The 15,167-nt window shown below is 45.9% G+C and overlaps 1 protein-coding gene across 1 annotated transcript in view; it reads left to right on the forward strand.

Moving 5' to 3' along the window:
* The first annotated feature begins 436 nt into the window (after positions 1–436).
* LOC115099337 (histidine-rich glycoprotein-like) overlaps positions 437–15,167 on the forward strand; it is a 63,178-nt gene continuing 48,447 nt past the window's right edge. The window contains exons 1-3 of the mRNA XM_029616923.1: positions 437–694; positions 3,138–3,245; positions 9,040–9,127. Coding sequence (XP_029472783.1) covers positions 497–694; positions 3,138–3,245; positions 9,040–9,127 — 394 coding nt within the window. The 5' untranslated portion in view covers positions 437–496. The remainder of the gene's footprint in view (positions 695–3,137; positions 3,246–9,039; positions 9,128–15,167) is intronic.

Here is a 15,167-nt window from a genome sequence, read left to right on the forward strand (position 1 = left end):
TTCCTAAAACCTTCACAGACTCTCTTCTATCTCAGAAGCTATCGCATATCTATTAGAGATGTGAATCGTGTAATCGATCGGCTGGGAGGGGGAGGGAATCGGATCGTCGCAGTTTGGGTTTTTAAAATATCGTGTAAATCGTGTAAATCGAAAACCGGCACACTAAAACATCCCTAAAACCCACCCCGACCCTTATGCATCTTTATTAATTAAAGCATGATTTCTGATGTGGATATTTTTAATGATCTGACAAGGCAGTCAATGACCTGTTGTGTAGTATAGAAGACACTGATAATGCACCACTCTCTAATCATTTACCTTTTATTTGATCAAGATCAGTTGTGACAGCCAAATTATGCAAGCACAGTCTGTCCTATGCCCATCTGGTAAATATTTGATCCCACAGGCTAGTTCTTAAGTAGTGTAAGTTTACTTACCAAAATATTCACCAGATCCACAGAGAAAAGCAAACTCCATTCTTACAGTCTAACCAAAAATGAAGCCATTTATGTCCCTGCTGTTTTTAATAATCTTATCGTCTTCCAGCAGCCTAAGCCCTAAATCCATACTACCTGCAGACTGCAATGCTACATTTTCTCCAGCAGTTAAGGCTCTGGACTGGATCAATAAAGTTCAAGAAGATGAATATATTTTAAGTCTGTTCCGTATCTCTGATGCACATGAGCAGCCTGTGGTAAGTAAATGTTGCTTTTTTTGATTGGTCTGCAGTATTTTTGCTTGGAAAATTTGATGATTTTTCATGGGGGGGGGGGGCCATCCCCATGATAGTGGGGCCCCCTCCTCCGATAAAACATTGCAGCCCAATGGCGCATTCTTTGGTCTCACGGCCAAATCCTGTGGGGCAAAAAAAAGTGTCTAGCAGCCCTTTAACACAATAGCAGCCCCAACCTGAAAGGAGTGTTTGTTGTTTTAGAATCCATTAACCAATGCTGTTGTATGTGATATTTTTGGTGTTTGTTTCTTGATACTATTTTATGTATGCTCTATTGTAAATCTCCTAGGCCACAATTTTGTTGTGTTAAGCGATTAATACATTTTAATAAATGAAATGAAATGAAATGACTGCCAATGTCTTAAAGGGCTGCTGGCAGGGGGTTAGTACTGATCCCCCAACTCATCCTGAGGCCATCATTCGAGGCAACCCCGATTCCCCCAAAATTCATGTCCTGCTCTCAGCCCTTCCCCCACCTGTCCAAGTAAAATTTGAGTTCCACTCCCAGTCCCCCATCCCCATGCCCAGTCCTTCACTATAGTATCCTGTCCCTGGCCCCCAAAAGCTAAAAACAAAAAATTAGGGTCCTGGTCCACTTCTTGTACCACCCTCCCAATTCCAAATTAGGATCTTGAACCCCTTCCCGTACCAACCCACCACCCCCGAGAGCTCAAAAACATTCAATTAGGGTCCAGGCCCCCATCTTCGGCACCCCCTACATCTCCTGGAACCTTAAATCCAAGTCAGGGCTTCTGCAGTGGGGTCGGGGCGCACCTTTGCACTCGGCCTGATCGATGCCATTTTCTAATATGGCGCTGACCTGACCTTGACCCAGCCGTATGACTGGGGCAAGGTCCGGTTGATGCCATATGACTGTGGGGGGGGGCTGAGGCCATCACTGCATGGGCTCATTGTTTTCTTTTTACACTTTGTGGGAGTCGGGGCCACTCAAGTGGTACTCCAGGTTGAGATGGGGGTCAGTGCTGACTGCCACTCAACGTCCCCATTTGGTGGCACATTTTTAAAAATTTTCCTGGTTCTTTAAAGGCTGTAAAAAGGCTGTAGGTATTTTAAGGTGACTAACCACCTTCTCAGTCAGCCGTGATAAAATATTTGCCTAGGATTGCCTATGCAAGACCATGTTTGCATGCATTTGCATTATTCATGCATGCAAATTGCATGCAAAGGTCATTGTAATAGGAGGGAACCTGGGCAGGGAGATGCAAAATATTGTGTATATCATGCAATATTTCCCCAATAGTGCTCTGTTGTGCAATATTCGCTGCTTAATGCATGTTAGAACACCACCGTGGCTTGATATATCACTCTATTAGATTGTGAGCTCTCTAGGGATAGGGAAATAGCTACAGTACCTGAATGTAATCCACTGAAGTGCTGAGAAGTGGACTACAAGTAAATAAAGAAAAGAAAAGAAAATGTAAAATAGTAAATGACAGCAGATAAAGACCAAAGTGGCCAATCCAGTCTGTTCAGTAGTGAACTGTCCACTCTGGGTAGATGCAAACATCCATGCCCCCTTCCATGTGTCTTTTAGGGCTATAACTGCCACTCTGTACAGGTTACCTTTCTCTTGCTACAAAGGATGCTCTGTGTTTATCCCACACTTTTTAAAATTCCATTATTAATTTTGTCTCCATGACCTCCTCTGGGAAGGCGTTCTTGGCATCCACCAAATTCTCCATGAAAAAAAAAAATATTTCCTACCGTTGCTTTTGTGTCTACCCCCTTGGAGCTTCACACCATGGTCCCTAGTTCTCTAACTTCCATTTCTTATTTGGGGATGGAGGTGTGGGAGGAGTCAAAACATTACCATTTTTGCCTCTTTCCTTTCTAAAAATTCTCTTCCTCTGATTCACTTCTTATAGGACATTAACTAACGTCTTTCAAATATTACCATGCATGTGACATATCCAGTACTTGGTCTTACTAGGGGAATGCAGAAGCCTTCGATACCCATCAAGGGATACATGCAGAAAGGGAAGACTCACTCTGAGCCATCCTTGTGTTTTTTTCTATACTGCTCCATTTCATGTTTGATTATGAGCGTTTTAACCATATATTGGAACTGGCATTTTGCAGTGTGCTCGCTTGTGCTGTGTTTTGTTTGAAGTCAAGATCTTCTCATGTAGCATTTTTTTATTCTTCTTTGAATTACTAATAATGCTGATAGCATTATTTGTAAAGTCAGGCTAAAAATCCAAGTTACTATTATTACATTATTAGCCAGCCTCTGCTAATACTGTAGATTGTAAAAGTGCTACATTGATGTTTATATTTCATTTCATTTCATTATATATTTGCCAATAAAAATGATCCAAAGTGTTTAAACTGTCACCTGCTTCCCTGACTCATTCTTGCTGCACATTTTTCCATTGTTTTTCAGACAAATGGCACTATCTATTACTTGACAATGGATGTCATAGAAACCAAGTGCCCAGTGATGACCAAGAAGCACTGGCTGGACTGTCAAATCAAACCCTTCTTAGAAATGGCAAGTAAAGTAACCTTAAACAGAAGCATCAGGGCCGAGTCACTGGGTCCTATTACTGCTTTGGGTGGCCAGATAGCAAAACAAAGACAAAACACATTTATTAATAGACTCCATGGACTATAGGAATGTGTAAACTTTTATGAACACTTTTTTGTACACTGCACAACATGATTTCCATGTTGCCAATTTGGTAGACAGCTGATTTGAAAGATTTTGCCCAAGGATGTAGATCACTAAACTGTAGCTCTAGCTCCAACCTTCTAAAAAGGGAATAACCTTTAAAATACAATTCAGTGTTTCTGTGTTTTTGGTGCTGGCCATTGTATGACCCCCAACAAGGGTTTTACAGAGAATGAGCACTCTGGTGATAGAATTTATCTCCTTCTGGGGTACCATCTGTTCGAATCTGCTCAGGGAAAAACGTTTATTGAAACAGAAATGACCCAGAACTCTTCTGAGGCAGCATGAAAGTATCCTTTACTTGGAAAACTAAGATAAAAAAACAATAAACATCATTTGTACAATTACATGGTTCTGTTGATGTGGCCAGTGCAATAGGCAGGGAGGAAAATGGAGACTTATTTCACTAGTATAGGTTACATCCTATTTAGATCCCTTGCAAGTCCACCCCTTCCCATACAGGGTGAGGTGACACAGCCAGGAAATACTAGTCTGGCATGGCCAAATTTACAATTTAGGTGCCCATAGACACTGGGGTAGGGGTCCCCCAGAAATCATTACAGGATACTGATTGAGGGAGTTTAGTCCTTCCTCCTCCCAGAAATCATTGCGGTGGAGGGGGGGAGAATTTTATTTATTTATTTATTTATTTATTTATGGTTTTTATATACCGATCTTCTTACATTATATGCAAATCAAATCGGTTTACAGAGAACAGTTGAAAAACTTGCTTGGGGGCAATTACATATAACAAAGAACTTTTTAAATAACAGTTAAACATAAGAAAAATATATATGACAAAAAACAATGTCTTATATGTCTAAAAGTCTTAATGTTTTAAATAGGGCTTTTTAAATAGCAGTTAAATAGAAGAAATGAATGACCAAAAAAAACAATGTCTGGAATACATGGTATTAGGAAATATTCCTATTCCTAATTGTACAGATGCCTTACAAGAGGTTGGTAACCTCTTGTAAGGCATCTTGTAACTAACTTCCACGTGAGTGAATCAAAACGAACAATTGATAATGTACAGGGAGGATAGGAAAGGGTAGGGTAGGGGTGAGAGGGGATCAGGATGGGTGGGTGAAATTGCATTTATAAGGGGGGGGAATGAAGTTTAATGGGGCGTGTAGAGTGAAGCAGATGCAAAAAGAATCCCCCTTTCCCCCCAAGAAATCAGAGGTGCAGGGCCTCTGCTCAGGTCCTACTCTTTCTCCTTGTTGTTCTGTTGCATGTCTCCCCTCGCTTCCAGGCCTGCAACCCTTTCTTCCCCATTCAGGTCCTGTCCGCGCTGCAACAAGAACCTCCCCTCAACAAATGCGGAGCCTTTGCACTGGTGCATGCACGCTTTCAGCAAGCCCTGCAGCACTTCACCCCTTGCTTCCTGTTACCAGAGCAACCTGCTTCTCTCCTCACTCTCCTCACTCTCCTCACTCTCCTTATCCCCTGCACCTCATGACTCCCCTTCTCTCTCGCTCTCGCTCTCCCTCACAATCTCACGGTTCCAGCTCTTCCCCTTCCCCTCATAGCTTAGGCCCCCCTTCCTCCCACACCAAGGCTAGAATGCTATAAATGTCTTTATTATATATATATATATACATTTTAATTGTACCATTTTGCCAGCAGGATTGTTTACAGTTAGCTGGTAGGCAGATAGTGTTAAGGTGGAACATGTCCTGCTGCACACCAGGTTAATTTTCCACCCTTGGAAACATTGCTAGTTCCATAATGTCATGCATAGGTTCATAGTCAGTTTGGTACTTCATTTGCTTCTATGGGTAATTGTTTGCATTTTATGATTTAATATGCATTCATTTACATACCACTTTGAATCCTGTTTGAGATTTTTTTGAGATTTCTGAAGATCTAAGATTTGAATAAATATGTAACACCCCCTTGACCGCTTACCTTGACCACTTACCTTGGTACGCTAACCTAGGTCCGGGATCGACCTGACAGAAGCCCCCCCCCCCCCCCCCCCAGGGCAGACTCCATTAGTCCTCTCGATCTTGGCACCTGGTACCCTCCTCTAGTAAGAAGGTGTTAGTGGTTGGGATTTCCCTCTCTTCACCCCAGGAAAACAAATGGGACTGTGAACAAGGTTGGCACTATATACAAATATATACAGGTTTATTAGAATATATAACTATATACATTTCTACATGACTATGTACATTGCGATATGATGGCAAACAGCACACTTATCTACTCATGGTTAATAGTCTCAGGCCATGCACCTATACACATTTCTACAAAGTAGCAAGAGCATCCCATATTTGGAAATATGGGGTTCTTGGCTGCCATAGTATATCACCATATAGAATAGAAGGGACCTCTTGAATTCCCGCTAAATCAAGTGTTATTATTATCCTCCCCCTTTTTGCCATGTGAAAAGATGCAATTGGGCTGGTAGGCAGTGTTGGCCTTGGGTTCCGTTATATCTAAACTGCTTCTATCTCCTTGGTGCCACATCTGGTCCACTAAAAGGTCTGTGCCAATGCTGGAGTCCATGCCCTCTTGGGGACCTGACTCTGCCTCCTGGTCTGTCACTGAGGTCTACACCCTTCTGGGACACCTAACTCCACCTCCTGGTATGCTGTTGGGATCCACACCCTCCTGGGGGGCTGCTTGATCTGCCACTGGGGTCCATACCCTCCTGGGGGACCATTCGATTTTGCTGCTGAGGTCCCTTTCCTCCTGGGAGACTGCTCAATCTGCTGCTGGAGTCCACATCCTCCTGGGGGACCACGCAATCTGGCGCTGGAGCCACACCCTCCTGGAGGACGTTTCGATCTGCTGCTGGGGTACTCTTTTTCAAGGGGCCCAAACTGTAGGGGATAAACCTCTCAATGGGTGTAACTGAAATGGAAGCAGGCTGCTTAAGTGCAGGTATCAAGGAGAAGAAAAACTAGAGACTCTGGATGAGTGTTCCAACTCAAACTTTACTGCAGATCTTCCAAGATAATTAAATGGTACCATACACACTTGATTCTGGTTATATCTGTGTCCTAAAGTGATTCTTCCAGTGGTAACCTGGAATGTTCTCATCTTCCTAGACATGGAATGATAAGCATCCCAGGTGGGCAGGGGTCTTCTAGATGGGTTGAAAATTTTATTTGAGGGCAGAGACTCTGGTGTATTGGTGTTTTAGGGTCTAGTGTAATATTTGATTTTTCATATGTAGGGTTGTTATTGTTTGAGTGCTGTCAGTTAGTGATGTTCTGATATGGTAAATTATCTATATTGTAATTGTATTTTGTTTATTCATGGCTTTCTGAGGTCCAAGCCCACACACAACACATATTACAACAGGCCTAATACCATATGATTGCTTTTTTTTTTTTTTTTACTGTTTTGCGGGGTTTTCTGAATAACCCCATCCATTACTGTATGTGGGAATTTCTGGACTCAAAGATACAATAGTTTGCACAAAAATTATGTAATTTCAGAGCGAGTACTCTTCTTTCCCTTGTATTATTCTTGACAATAAAAGTAATAGTTAGGATTTTTTTTTTGTTCAGCCGTGTATTGTACTGAGCACATGTAAGCATTGTCCATCAGGTGTGTCACAATGGGAAAAAGGTTGAAAACCACGGCCTTAGACTGCCAGCTCAAAATGCCACACTGAACTCTTGCTCTATCTGCCTTTGAGCAGAAAGCTACCTCAGAGGGGGTGCCATGGCAAGTGATACACCCTTCTCCTAACTCCTCTACCCCATGTTATAAAATAGGGCTATCTAGTGGAGATCCCAGTGGGGGTCTCTATGCATAGAACATACAAAGTCACACTAAGAATGGAAGAAACTGAACATGTGGACAGAAAAAGAAGTCAACATGGACTCTACTCTGTCTTTGAAGTCTCATATTGCTACAGTGGTGAAAGGGGCCAACATTGTTACTAATGTTGAGGAGATTCTGTTCTTTCTTAAATGAATCTGATCTAAGGACTGTGGTACATTTGTTGGCGCTAACATCCTTAGATTATTGTAATGCTCTTTATCTTGGTTTCCCCCAGAAAGCCATTAAAGCCTTGCAATCTGTTCAGAACACAGCAGCCAGAATCATAGCTGGGATTCCAATTTATGAGCATATCCCCCCTTTTTTGAAGAAATTTCATTGGTCACCTATTAAATGAAGGGATTGTTTTAAAGGGATGAATGGCCTAGTGCCTGCAAGCTTTAATGCTGCAAGTTTTACTATCCAGTTAGGTCTTTTAGATCTGCAAGTCAGATCATATTGGATGTTCCATCTTTTAAATTGATCAGATTGGATGCGTCTCGTGAAAGTTTTAATGTGTGCAAGGTGCCGAACTTTGGAACGTCCTTCCTAACAAGTTAAAAGAGCAGTCTATTCATTTGAAATTTAGGAAAATGTTTTCCTTGGCCTTTTCTGAATGAGGTGTGTTACCCCAAGAAGAAAATACTAAAATAGTATTGCTCTACCTTAATTAAGGTGATTGATGGTTAAAAAAAATGTTAAAGGTACAGTTTAGGACAGTGGATAATTTAATTCAATTTTAAAGCAAATTACAATAGAAAATGAATGCAGTGAGTCTAATGAGAATGGTGGGATAATGGGTAAATGTTCACAAGATGGCAGGTGTTTCCTGTTGTTTTAATGTTTTGATGTGTTTGTGTGATTTGTCTAGTTTTGTTTTTAGGTTTTATAATTTGTATAATTGATGTTATAAATGTTTTATTGTTCACTGCTTAGAAATTATGATTTGCAGTATACAAATTTTAAATAACTTACAGGTCGATCCAGTAAAGTGTGCTTCGTCGGAGCGCACTGTCACCCTGCTCTGGACGCGTGTTTTCCCTTACCCCTTATTCAGTAAGGGGAGGAAAACACGCGGCCCACCCGCAGCACCTAATAGCGCCCTCAACATGCAAATGCATGTTGATGGCCCTATTAGGTATTCCCGAGCGATCCAGTAAGTAAAATGTGCAGCCAAGCCGCACATTTTACTCTAAGAAATTAGCGCCGCCCAAAGGTCGGCGCTAATTTCTTCCGGCGCCAGGGAAGTGCACAGAAAAGCAGTAAAAACTGCTTTTCTGTGCACCCTCCGACTTAATATCATGGCGATATTAAGTCGGAGGTCCCCAAAAGTAAAAAAAGTAAAAAAAAAAAAAAAAAAAAATTTTTGAATTCGGCCCGCGGCTGTCGGGCCGAAAACCGGACGCTCAATTTTGCCGGCGTCCGGTTTCCAAGCCCGTGGCTGTCAGCGGGCTCGAGAACCGACGCCGGCAAAATTGAGCGTCGGCTGTCAAACCCGCTGACAGCCGCCGCTCCAGGCCAAAAGGAGGCGCTAAGGACGCGCTAGTGTCCCTAGCGCCTCCTTTTCCTCGTTTGCACCGCGTCGCCTAATTTAAATACTGGATCGCTCGCACCGGCGAGGGGCCGGTGCGCGCGCCGGGAGAGCGGGCGTTAGTCCGCTCTCCCACGGACTTTACTGGATCGGGCTGTAAATAAATAAAGTCATCATTATGTCAACTTGACTGACTTGCCTTTTCTTTTTAATCTAATGAAGCCAGACATCCTACATCGTACTAGATTCTCAAATCTGTACAGAACGGACCTTTTTACTCAAACCTGTTGTTATTTTCCCTAGATGTATGGACAGTGCAAAGCAGTAATATATATAAACAACGAATGGTCAATAGTCCAGCTGCACAGCTATAACTGCACAATAAGTCCAGGTACATTACATTATTGTATTTTTATTCCCTTGTATCAGAAATTGATATATTTGACCATAACAAAACTTGTCTCATTTTTGTTTTTTGTTTATCGGCTCGGGCACAGCCGATTTAAAAAAAAAAAAAAAAAAAACCCCGATTGGGCGGGACAAAAAAAAACCCACGATGTGAATCGGAACCGGAATCAGAACCGATTCCAGTTCCGATTCACATCTCTAACAGCCACTGCTATTACTAGCAATGGTAGCATGGAATAGACTTAGTTTTTGGGTACTTGCCAGGTTCTTATGGCATGGATTGGCCACATTTGGAAACAGGATGCTGGGCTTGATGGACCCTTGGTCTGACCCTATATGGCAGTTTCTTATGTTCTTTAAAGTTTAGGCACCAATTCAGCATAGTCAACCAAGGAGGAGAGTATGATTCTTTTTACAAAAAGTTTTTTTATTTTGTAATAACTGTGCCTAGAAATAATTTAGCCTGGCAGTTGTGTAATATTTTCTGAATCCTACCAATGAACCCTGTTTCTTCACAGAATCCAGAACTGGATTAAAATACAGCCACAATGCAGCTCCCAAATATCCAAGCAAACTTATTTGTTTCCTGGAATTGCACATAGCCCAATATTCTTGTTAAATAATTGCATTATATAAACTGATTATACTCTATTATTGTATGTTCTAGCTGTATATCATAATATTTGCACCCACAGAGGAGCATGTCAACATTTCTGACTTTTCATGGACTAGATTGCAAAGCGGCTTTAAAGTTTCACTAGTTTCCAAGCCTGACCTGGGGATCCCACAACCAGCTGAGTTTTCAGGCTATTCAGAATGAATATGCATGAGATGCACTTGCATCTGCTGGGTCTCCAATGCAGACAGATTTATATCTTGCATATTCATTGTGGACATCCTGAAAACCTGACTGGTTGTGGGCTCCCCAGGTTGTGTTTGGGAAACCCTGCACAAGACTTATCTGTAGCGCTCGGGGGTGGACCCTTGGCCTGGTGCAGGGAGGAACAGCTCCCTGGTCGGACCCAGAGAGCACCTGCCACCAGGAGGTGGAGCACAAGAGTACAATGAGGCTAACTGGAGCTTTACCACTGGAAGCCCGAGGTCCCCCTGGGTTGAGCCCGCAGGGACCCGGGTCGCTTGGTCTTAGGTGGGCCTCATAGGTTCTTCTGGAGAGAAAGTTCAGGGGTGTGCCCACCAAGAGTAAGGGAGCATAGTCGATGTCTGGACAGGAGGCCTGAGGAGCCACGGAGGGCCAGAAGAGTGTCGATGATGACAGGACTAGGAGCAGGGTCAGAACCAAGGAGGCGTGGTCAAGGATAGCCGGGGTGAAGTACCAGAGGTCAGTCAGCGGATGATCAGCCAAAGTTAGGGTCAGGTTCCAGAAGGTCAGTCCGAGAGTAGTCGTAGAGCAGGCAGAGGTCAAGATCCAGGTGGTGAGCAGGAAGGTCAGAGGTAGTCAGAGGTGAGTACCGGAGAGTCAGTCCAAAAGGACTGACTCTCCGGTACTCACCTCCGGAGAGTCAGTCCAAAAGGACTGACTCTCCGGAGGTCACACGCAGGAACAGGAGGACTCTGGAACAGGAGGATGCTGGAACAGGAGGACACTGGAATAAGAGTGGAATAGGCGATGAGACAAAGGCAAACTAGTACACCACAGTGTTGACCCGATTGCCAAGGCAGGGAACTGGGGAATGAGCCCTGCCTTATATACAAGGCTCATGTGAAGTCATCAGTGAGCGACTCAGCCAAGATTCCCATCGGCCGCACTCACGTACCTAGGGGCGGGGCCGAGTAGACGCTGGATGCGGAGCCCCGGCGGGAGCTCTGCTGAGAGGCCTGTGAGGACGCCGGAGTCAGCATGCGCCGGAAGGGGTGACGGGACGGCTGGCACCGGCTGCGGCAGTGAGTCCTTGGCTCTTGGGTGGCTGAGAGAGGTGAGCAGGCCCGGCCACGGAGCATACGCCGCCTGGAAGCGCAACAGTACCCCCCCCCCCTTCTAGGCCTCCCCCTTACCAGCCTAGGCTTCTCAGGATGGTCCTGGAGGAAGTTCAGAAGAAGCTGCTTGTCTAAGATGTGGTGAGAAGGCTCCCATGAGTTTTCTTCAGGGCCGAAGCCCTCCCATGACAGGAGATACTCCCAATGTCCATGTCTTCTTCGAACATCGAGGACCCCTCGTACTTGCAATGTCTCCTCCAGCTCTGCGGAGACTTGTGAAGGAGGAGGAGCCTTGCAAGAGGGCCAGGAGAGCACAAGAGACTTGAGGAGGGATACATGGAATGTATTTTGGATGCTCATGGTGCGAGGAAGTTGGAGTTGGTATGAGACAGCTCCCACTCTTTGGAGCACCGGGAATGGCCCGATGTATTTAGGCACCAGCCGATGTGAAGACAGTCGAAGACGAATGTGCTTGGCACTGAGCCAAACCTTCTGGCCAGGATGGAAGAGTGGAGCAGGACGTCTATGGGCATCAGAGGTACACTTGGCGCATTCGGCTGCCTGGTCAAGGCATTCTTTCACCTGGTTCCACACTAGGCATATGCTATGAGCTGTGGATTGAGCAGCTGGCGAAGGAACTGTCAAGGCCACGGGCAGCGGTAACCAAAGTTGTTGTCCAAACACGATAGCGAAGGGAGAAACATCAGTGGCAGTGGCTACATTGGTGTTATGTGATAGTTCTGCCCACGGCAGCAGGTCAGCCCAATTGTCCTGCTGGTCATTGACATAGGAACGGAGAAAGGCTTTCCATTGGCCTGGAGATGGTAGGCCGATGTGAAGTTTAACGTGACATTGAACTTTTTACACAGTGAGCGCCAGTACTTAAAAGCAAACTATGGTCCTCGATCGGATATGATCTCTTTAGGAAGACCATGGAGTCGGAAAACATATTTCAAGAAGAGTTTCGCTAACTCCGGGGCCGGTGGAAGCCCTTGAAGAGGGATAAAGTGACCCATTTTCGAGAAGCGGCCAATGATGACCCAAATCATGGTGTAATTCTGTGAGGGGGGAAGATCCGTGATGAAGTCTGTCGAGATGCTCGACCATGGTTCAGTAGGAGCTGGAAGCGGTTGGAGAAGACCCCATGGACACCCAGTAGGGGGTTTCTGCTGGGCGCAGATTGGACAGGAGTCCACGTAGTTGTGGGAGTCTTGGACCATGCTAGGCCACCAATAATGTCATCGCAACATTTCAAAGGTCCTGGCATGACCCAGGTGTCCCGCCAGCTTGGAGTCATGGGCCCACTTCAGCACCCACTCGCGTAGTCGGCGAGGAACTACAGTTTTCCCAACAGGAACCATGGTGGTTACTGCAAGGGCTATACAAGCAGGATCGATTATGTGTCAAGGAGCATCAGGGACATCTTCTGTCTCGAAAGATCTGGAGAGTGCATCTGTGCAGAGGTTCTTCGAGGCCGGGTGATATCGCAACTCAAAGTTGAAACATTCAAAGAACAGTGCCCATTGGGCTTGCCTTGGGTTTAAGAGCTGTGCCTCTTTCAAGTGTTCGAGGTTCTTATGGTCTGTGAAAATGGTGAATCGGTGCTGTACCCCTTCTAACCAGGGGCGCCATTCTTGGAGTGCCAACTTGACTGCTAGGAGCTCGCGATTCCCAACAGTGTAATGTTGCTCCATAGGTAATAACTTGTGCGAGTAGAAGGAGCATGGAATCAGAGTACCTTTGGGTGAATACTGGCTCAGGACTGCCCCTGCTCCTATTGTGGAAGCGTCCACTTCTACCAAGAATGGAAGTCTGGGATCCAGGTGTTGCGGGCAAGGACCATAGCAGAATGCTTCCTTAAGTGCTTGAAAGGCGTCTTGCGCTTTAGGAGTCCAAATTTGGGTGTTAACCCCTTTCTTGGTCATGGCGGTGAGCAGAGCAGCTAGCATGGAATAGTTGGAAATAAAACTTCTGTAGTAATTTGTGAAGCCCAGGAAGCATTGCAACACATGGAGACCAAATGGTAGAGGCCAGTCTTGGATGCCGTGAAGTTTTTCAGGATCCATAGAGAATCCTCGGTCGGATATAATGTACCCTAAGAAGGGCAGACGGTTCTGTTCAAAGATGCACTTCTCTAGCTTGGTGTAGAGTTGATTCAGTCTTAGATGTAGAAGCAAAGTCTTGACATGTTCACGATGGGATTAAAGGTCTTTAGAAAAGATCAAGATGTTGTCCAAGTATACGATGACGGAGGAGTAGAGGAGGTCTCGGAGGATCTCATTCATGAGACGTTGAAAGACTGCAGGAGCATTACATAGACCGAAGGGCATCACAATGTACTCATAGTGACCATCCCTAGTGTTGAATGCAGTCTTCCAGATATCTTCTGGTTGGATACGTACAAGATTGTACGCCCCTCGGAGATCTAACTTTGTGAAGACTCGAGCTCCTTGGAGGCGATCCAATAATTCACTGATAAGGGGCAATGGATATCAATCTTTCCTTGTAATGGCGTTGAGCCCTCTGTAGTCTATACAAGGGTGGGGTCTGCCATCTTTCTTTTTCACGAAGAAAAAGCCTGCTCCTGCGGGGGAGTCGGAAGGTCAAATAAACCCCTTTTCTAAATTTTCTTTAATATACTCAGACATGGCAAGGGACTTAGGATGAGACAAGGGGTAAGCCCTGCCTTTGGGAGGTGTCATGCCTGGCAGGAGCTCAATGGAGCAATTTAATTGCTGAGTGGGGGGAGTCTATTGGCTCCTTGCTTCGAAAAGACATCTTCGAAGTCGGCATACTGGGAGGATAACCCGACAAGGGTAGTAGACGTAAGAACAGTCACCACAAGGGTTATCTGTCATAGACAAGTCTTCTGGCACTGGGAACCCCATTGCAACAATTGCAAAGAGTGCCAATCAAACTGGGGCCCATGAACCTGGAGCCAGGGTAATCCTAGGACTATCGGATGACTGGAATCCTTCAGTACATAGAAGGACATCTCTTCTTCATGGAGGGTGCCCACCATGAGGTGGACAGCCACGGTTCAGTGGGTAATGAGCCCAGGCAAGTGTTCCCCTTGAATGAATGTTATGCGAAGGGACACTTCAAGTGGTAGCAGTGGAATGTTCAGAAGCTTGACAATGTCGTCCATGATGAAGCTGCCACTAGCTCTCAAGTCTACAAGAGCAGTGGTGGCAAAGGAGTGAGACACAATGTCTATAGAGACCAGAAGCAGAAGTTGGGGGCCGGAGACAATAGCGCCCAAGCTTGGGGCCCCCGCTGGGCTTAAGCATTGAAGTTTTCTGGACGGACCGGACAAAACTGTCGAACTTGACCAGACATGCCACAGTAAAGATAGAGACCCTCCTTCTGTCGGCGGAGGCATTCAGTTGAAGATATTTTCCCACAGTTGACCTGCATATGTTCATCCACAGAGGTGGAGGTGCCGACATGGTGTCAGCCTGCAGGGGGTGAGGAATAGGAGGTCGAGAGGCCTTTACTTCTAGGCGCCGTAACCGGAGTCGGTGATCAATCTTCCCTGCGAGGACGATTAAGGGGTGGATTTTCAGAGCCCTGCTCGCCTAAATCCGCCCAAAACCGGGCGGATTTAGGTGAGCAGGGCCCTGCGCGCCGGTGAGCCTATTTTACATAGGCCTACCGGCGCGCGCAGAGCCCCGGGACTCGCGTAAGTCCCGGGGTTCTCCGAGGGGGGCGTGTCGGGGGCGTGTGGGGGGCGGGCCCGGTCGTCGCGGCGTTTAGGGGGCGTGTCGGCAGCATTTTGGGGGTGGTACGGGGGCGTGGCTACGGCCCGGGGCGGTCCGGGGGCGTGGCCACGCCCTCCGTACCCGCCCCCAGGTCGCGTCCCGGCGCGCAACAGGCCCGCTGGCGCGCGGGGATTTACTTCTCCCTCTGGGAGGCATAAATCCCCGGAGAAAGGTAAGGGGGGAGGTGTAGACAGGGCTGGGCGCCTGATGCCCGGCCCTGTCTACACCCCCTGATGCGCATCCCCTGATGCGCCAGCAAAAGTACGCCTATTCGCGTTTTTTGAAAATCTACCCCTAAGTCCTCTAGAGATGTGGGAGTCTCACAGA

The sequence above is a fragment of the Rhinatrema bivittatum genome, chromosome 9, assembly GCF_901001135.1.
Source record: "Rhinatrema bivittatum chromosome 9, aRhiBiv1.1, whole genome shotgun sequence".
NCBI lineage: Eukaryota > Metazoa > Chordata > Amphibia > Gymnophiona > Rhinatrematidae > Rhinatrema > Rhinatrema bivittatum.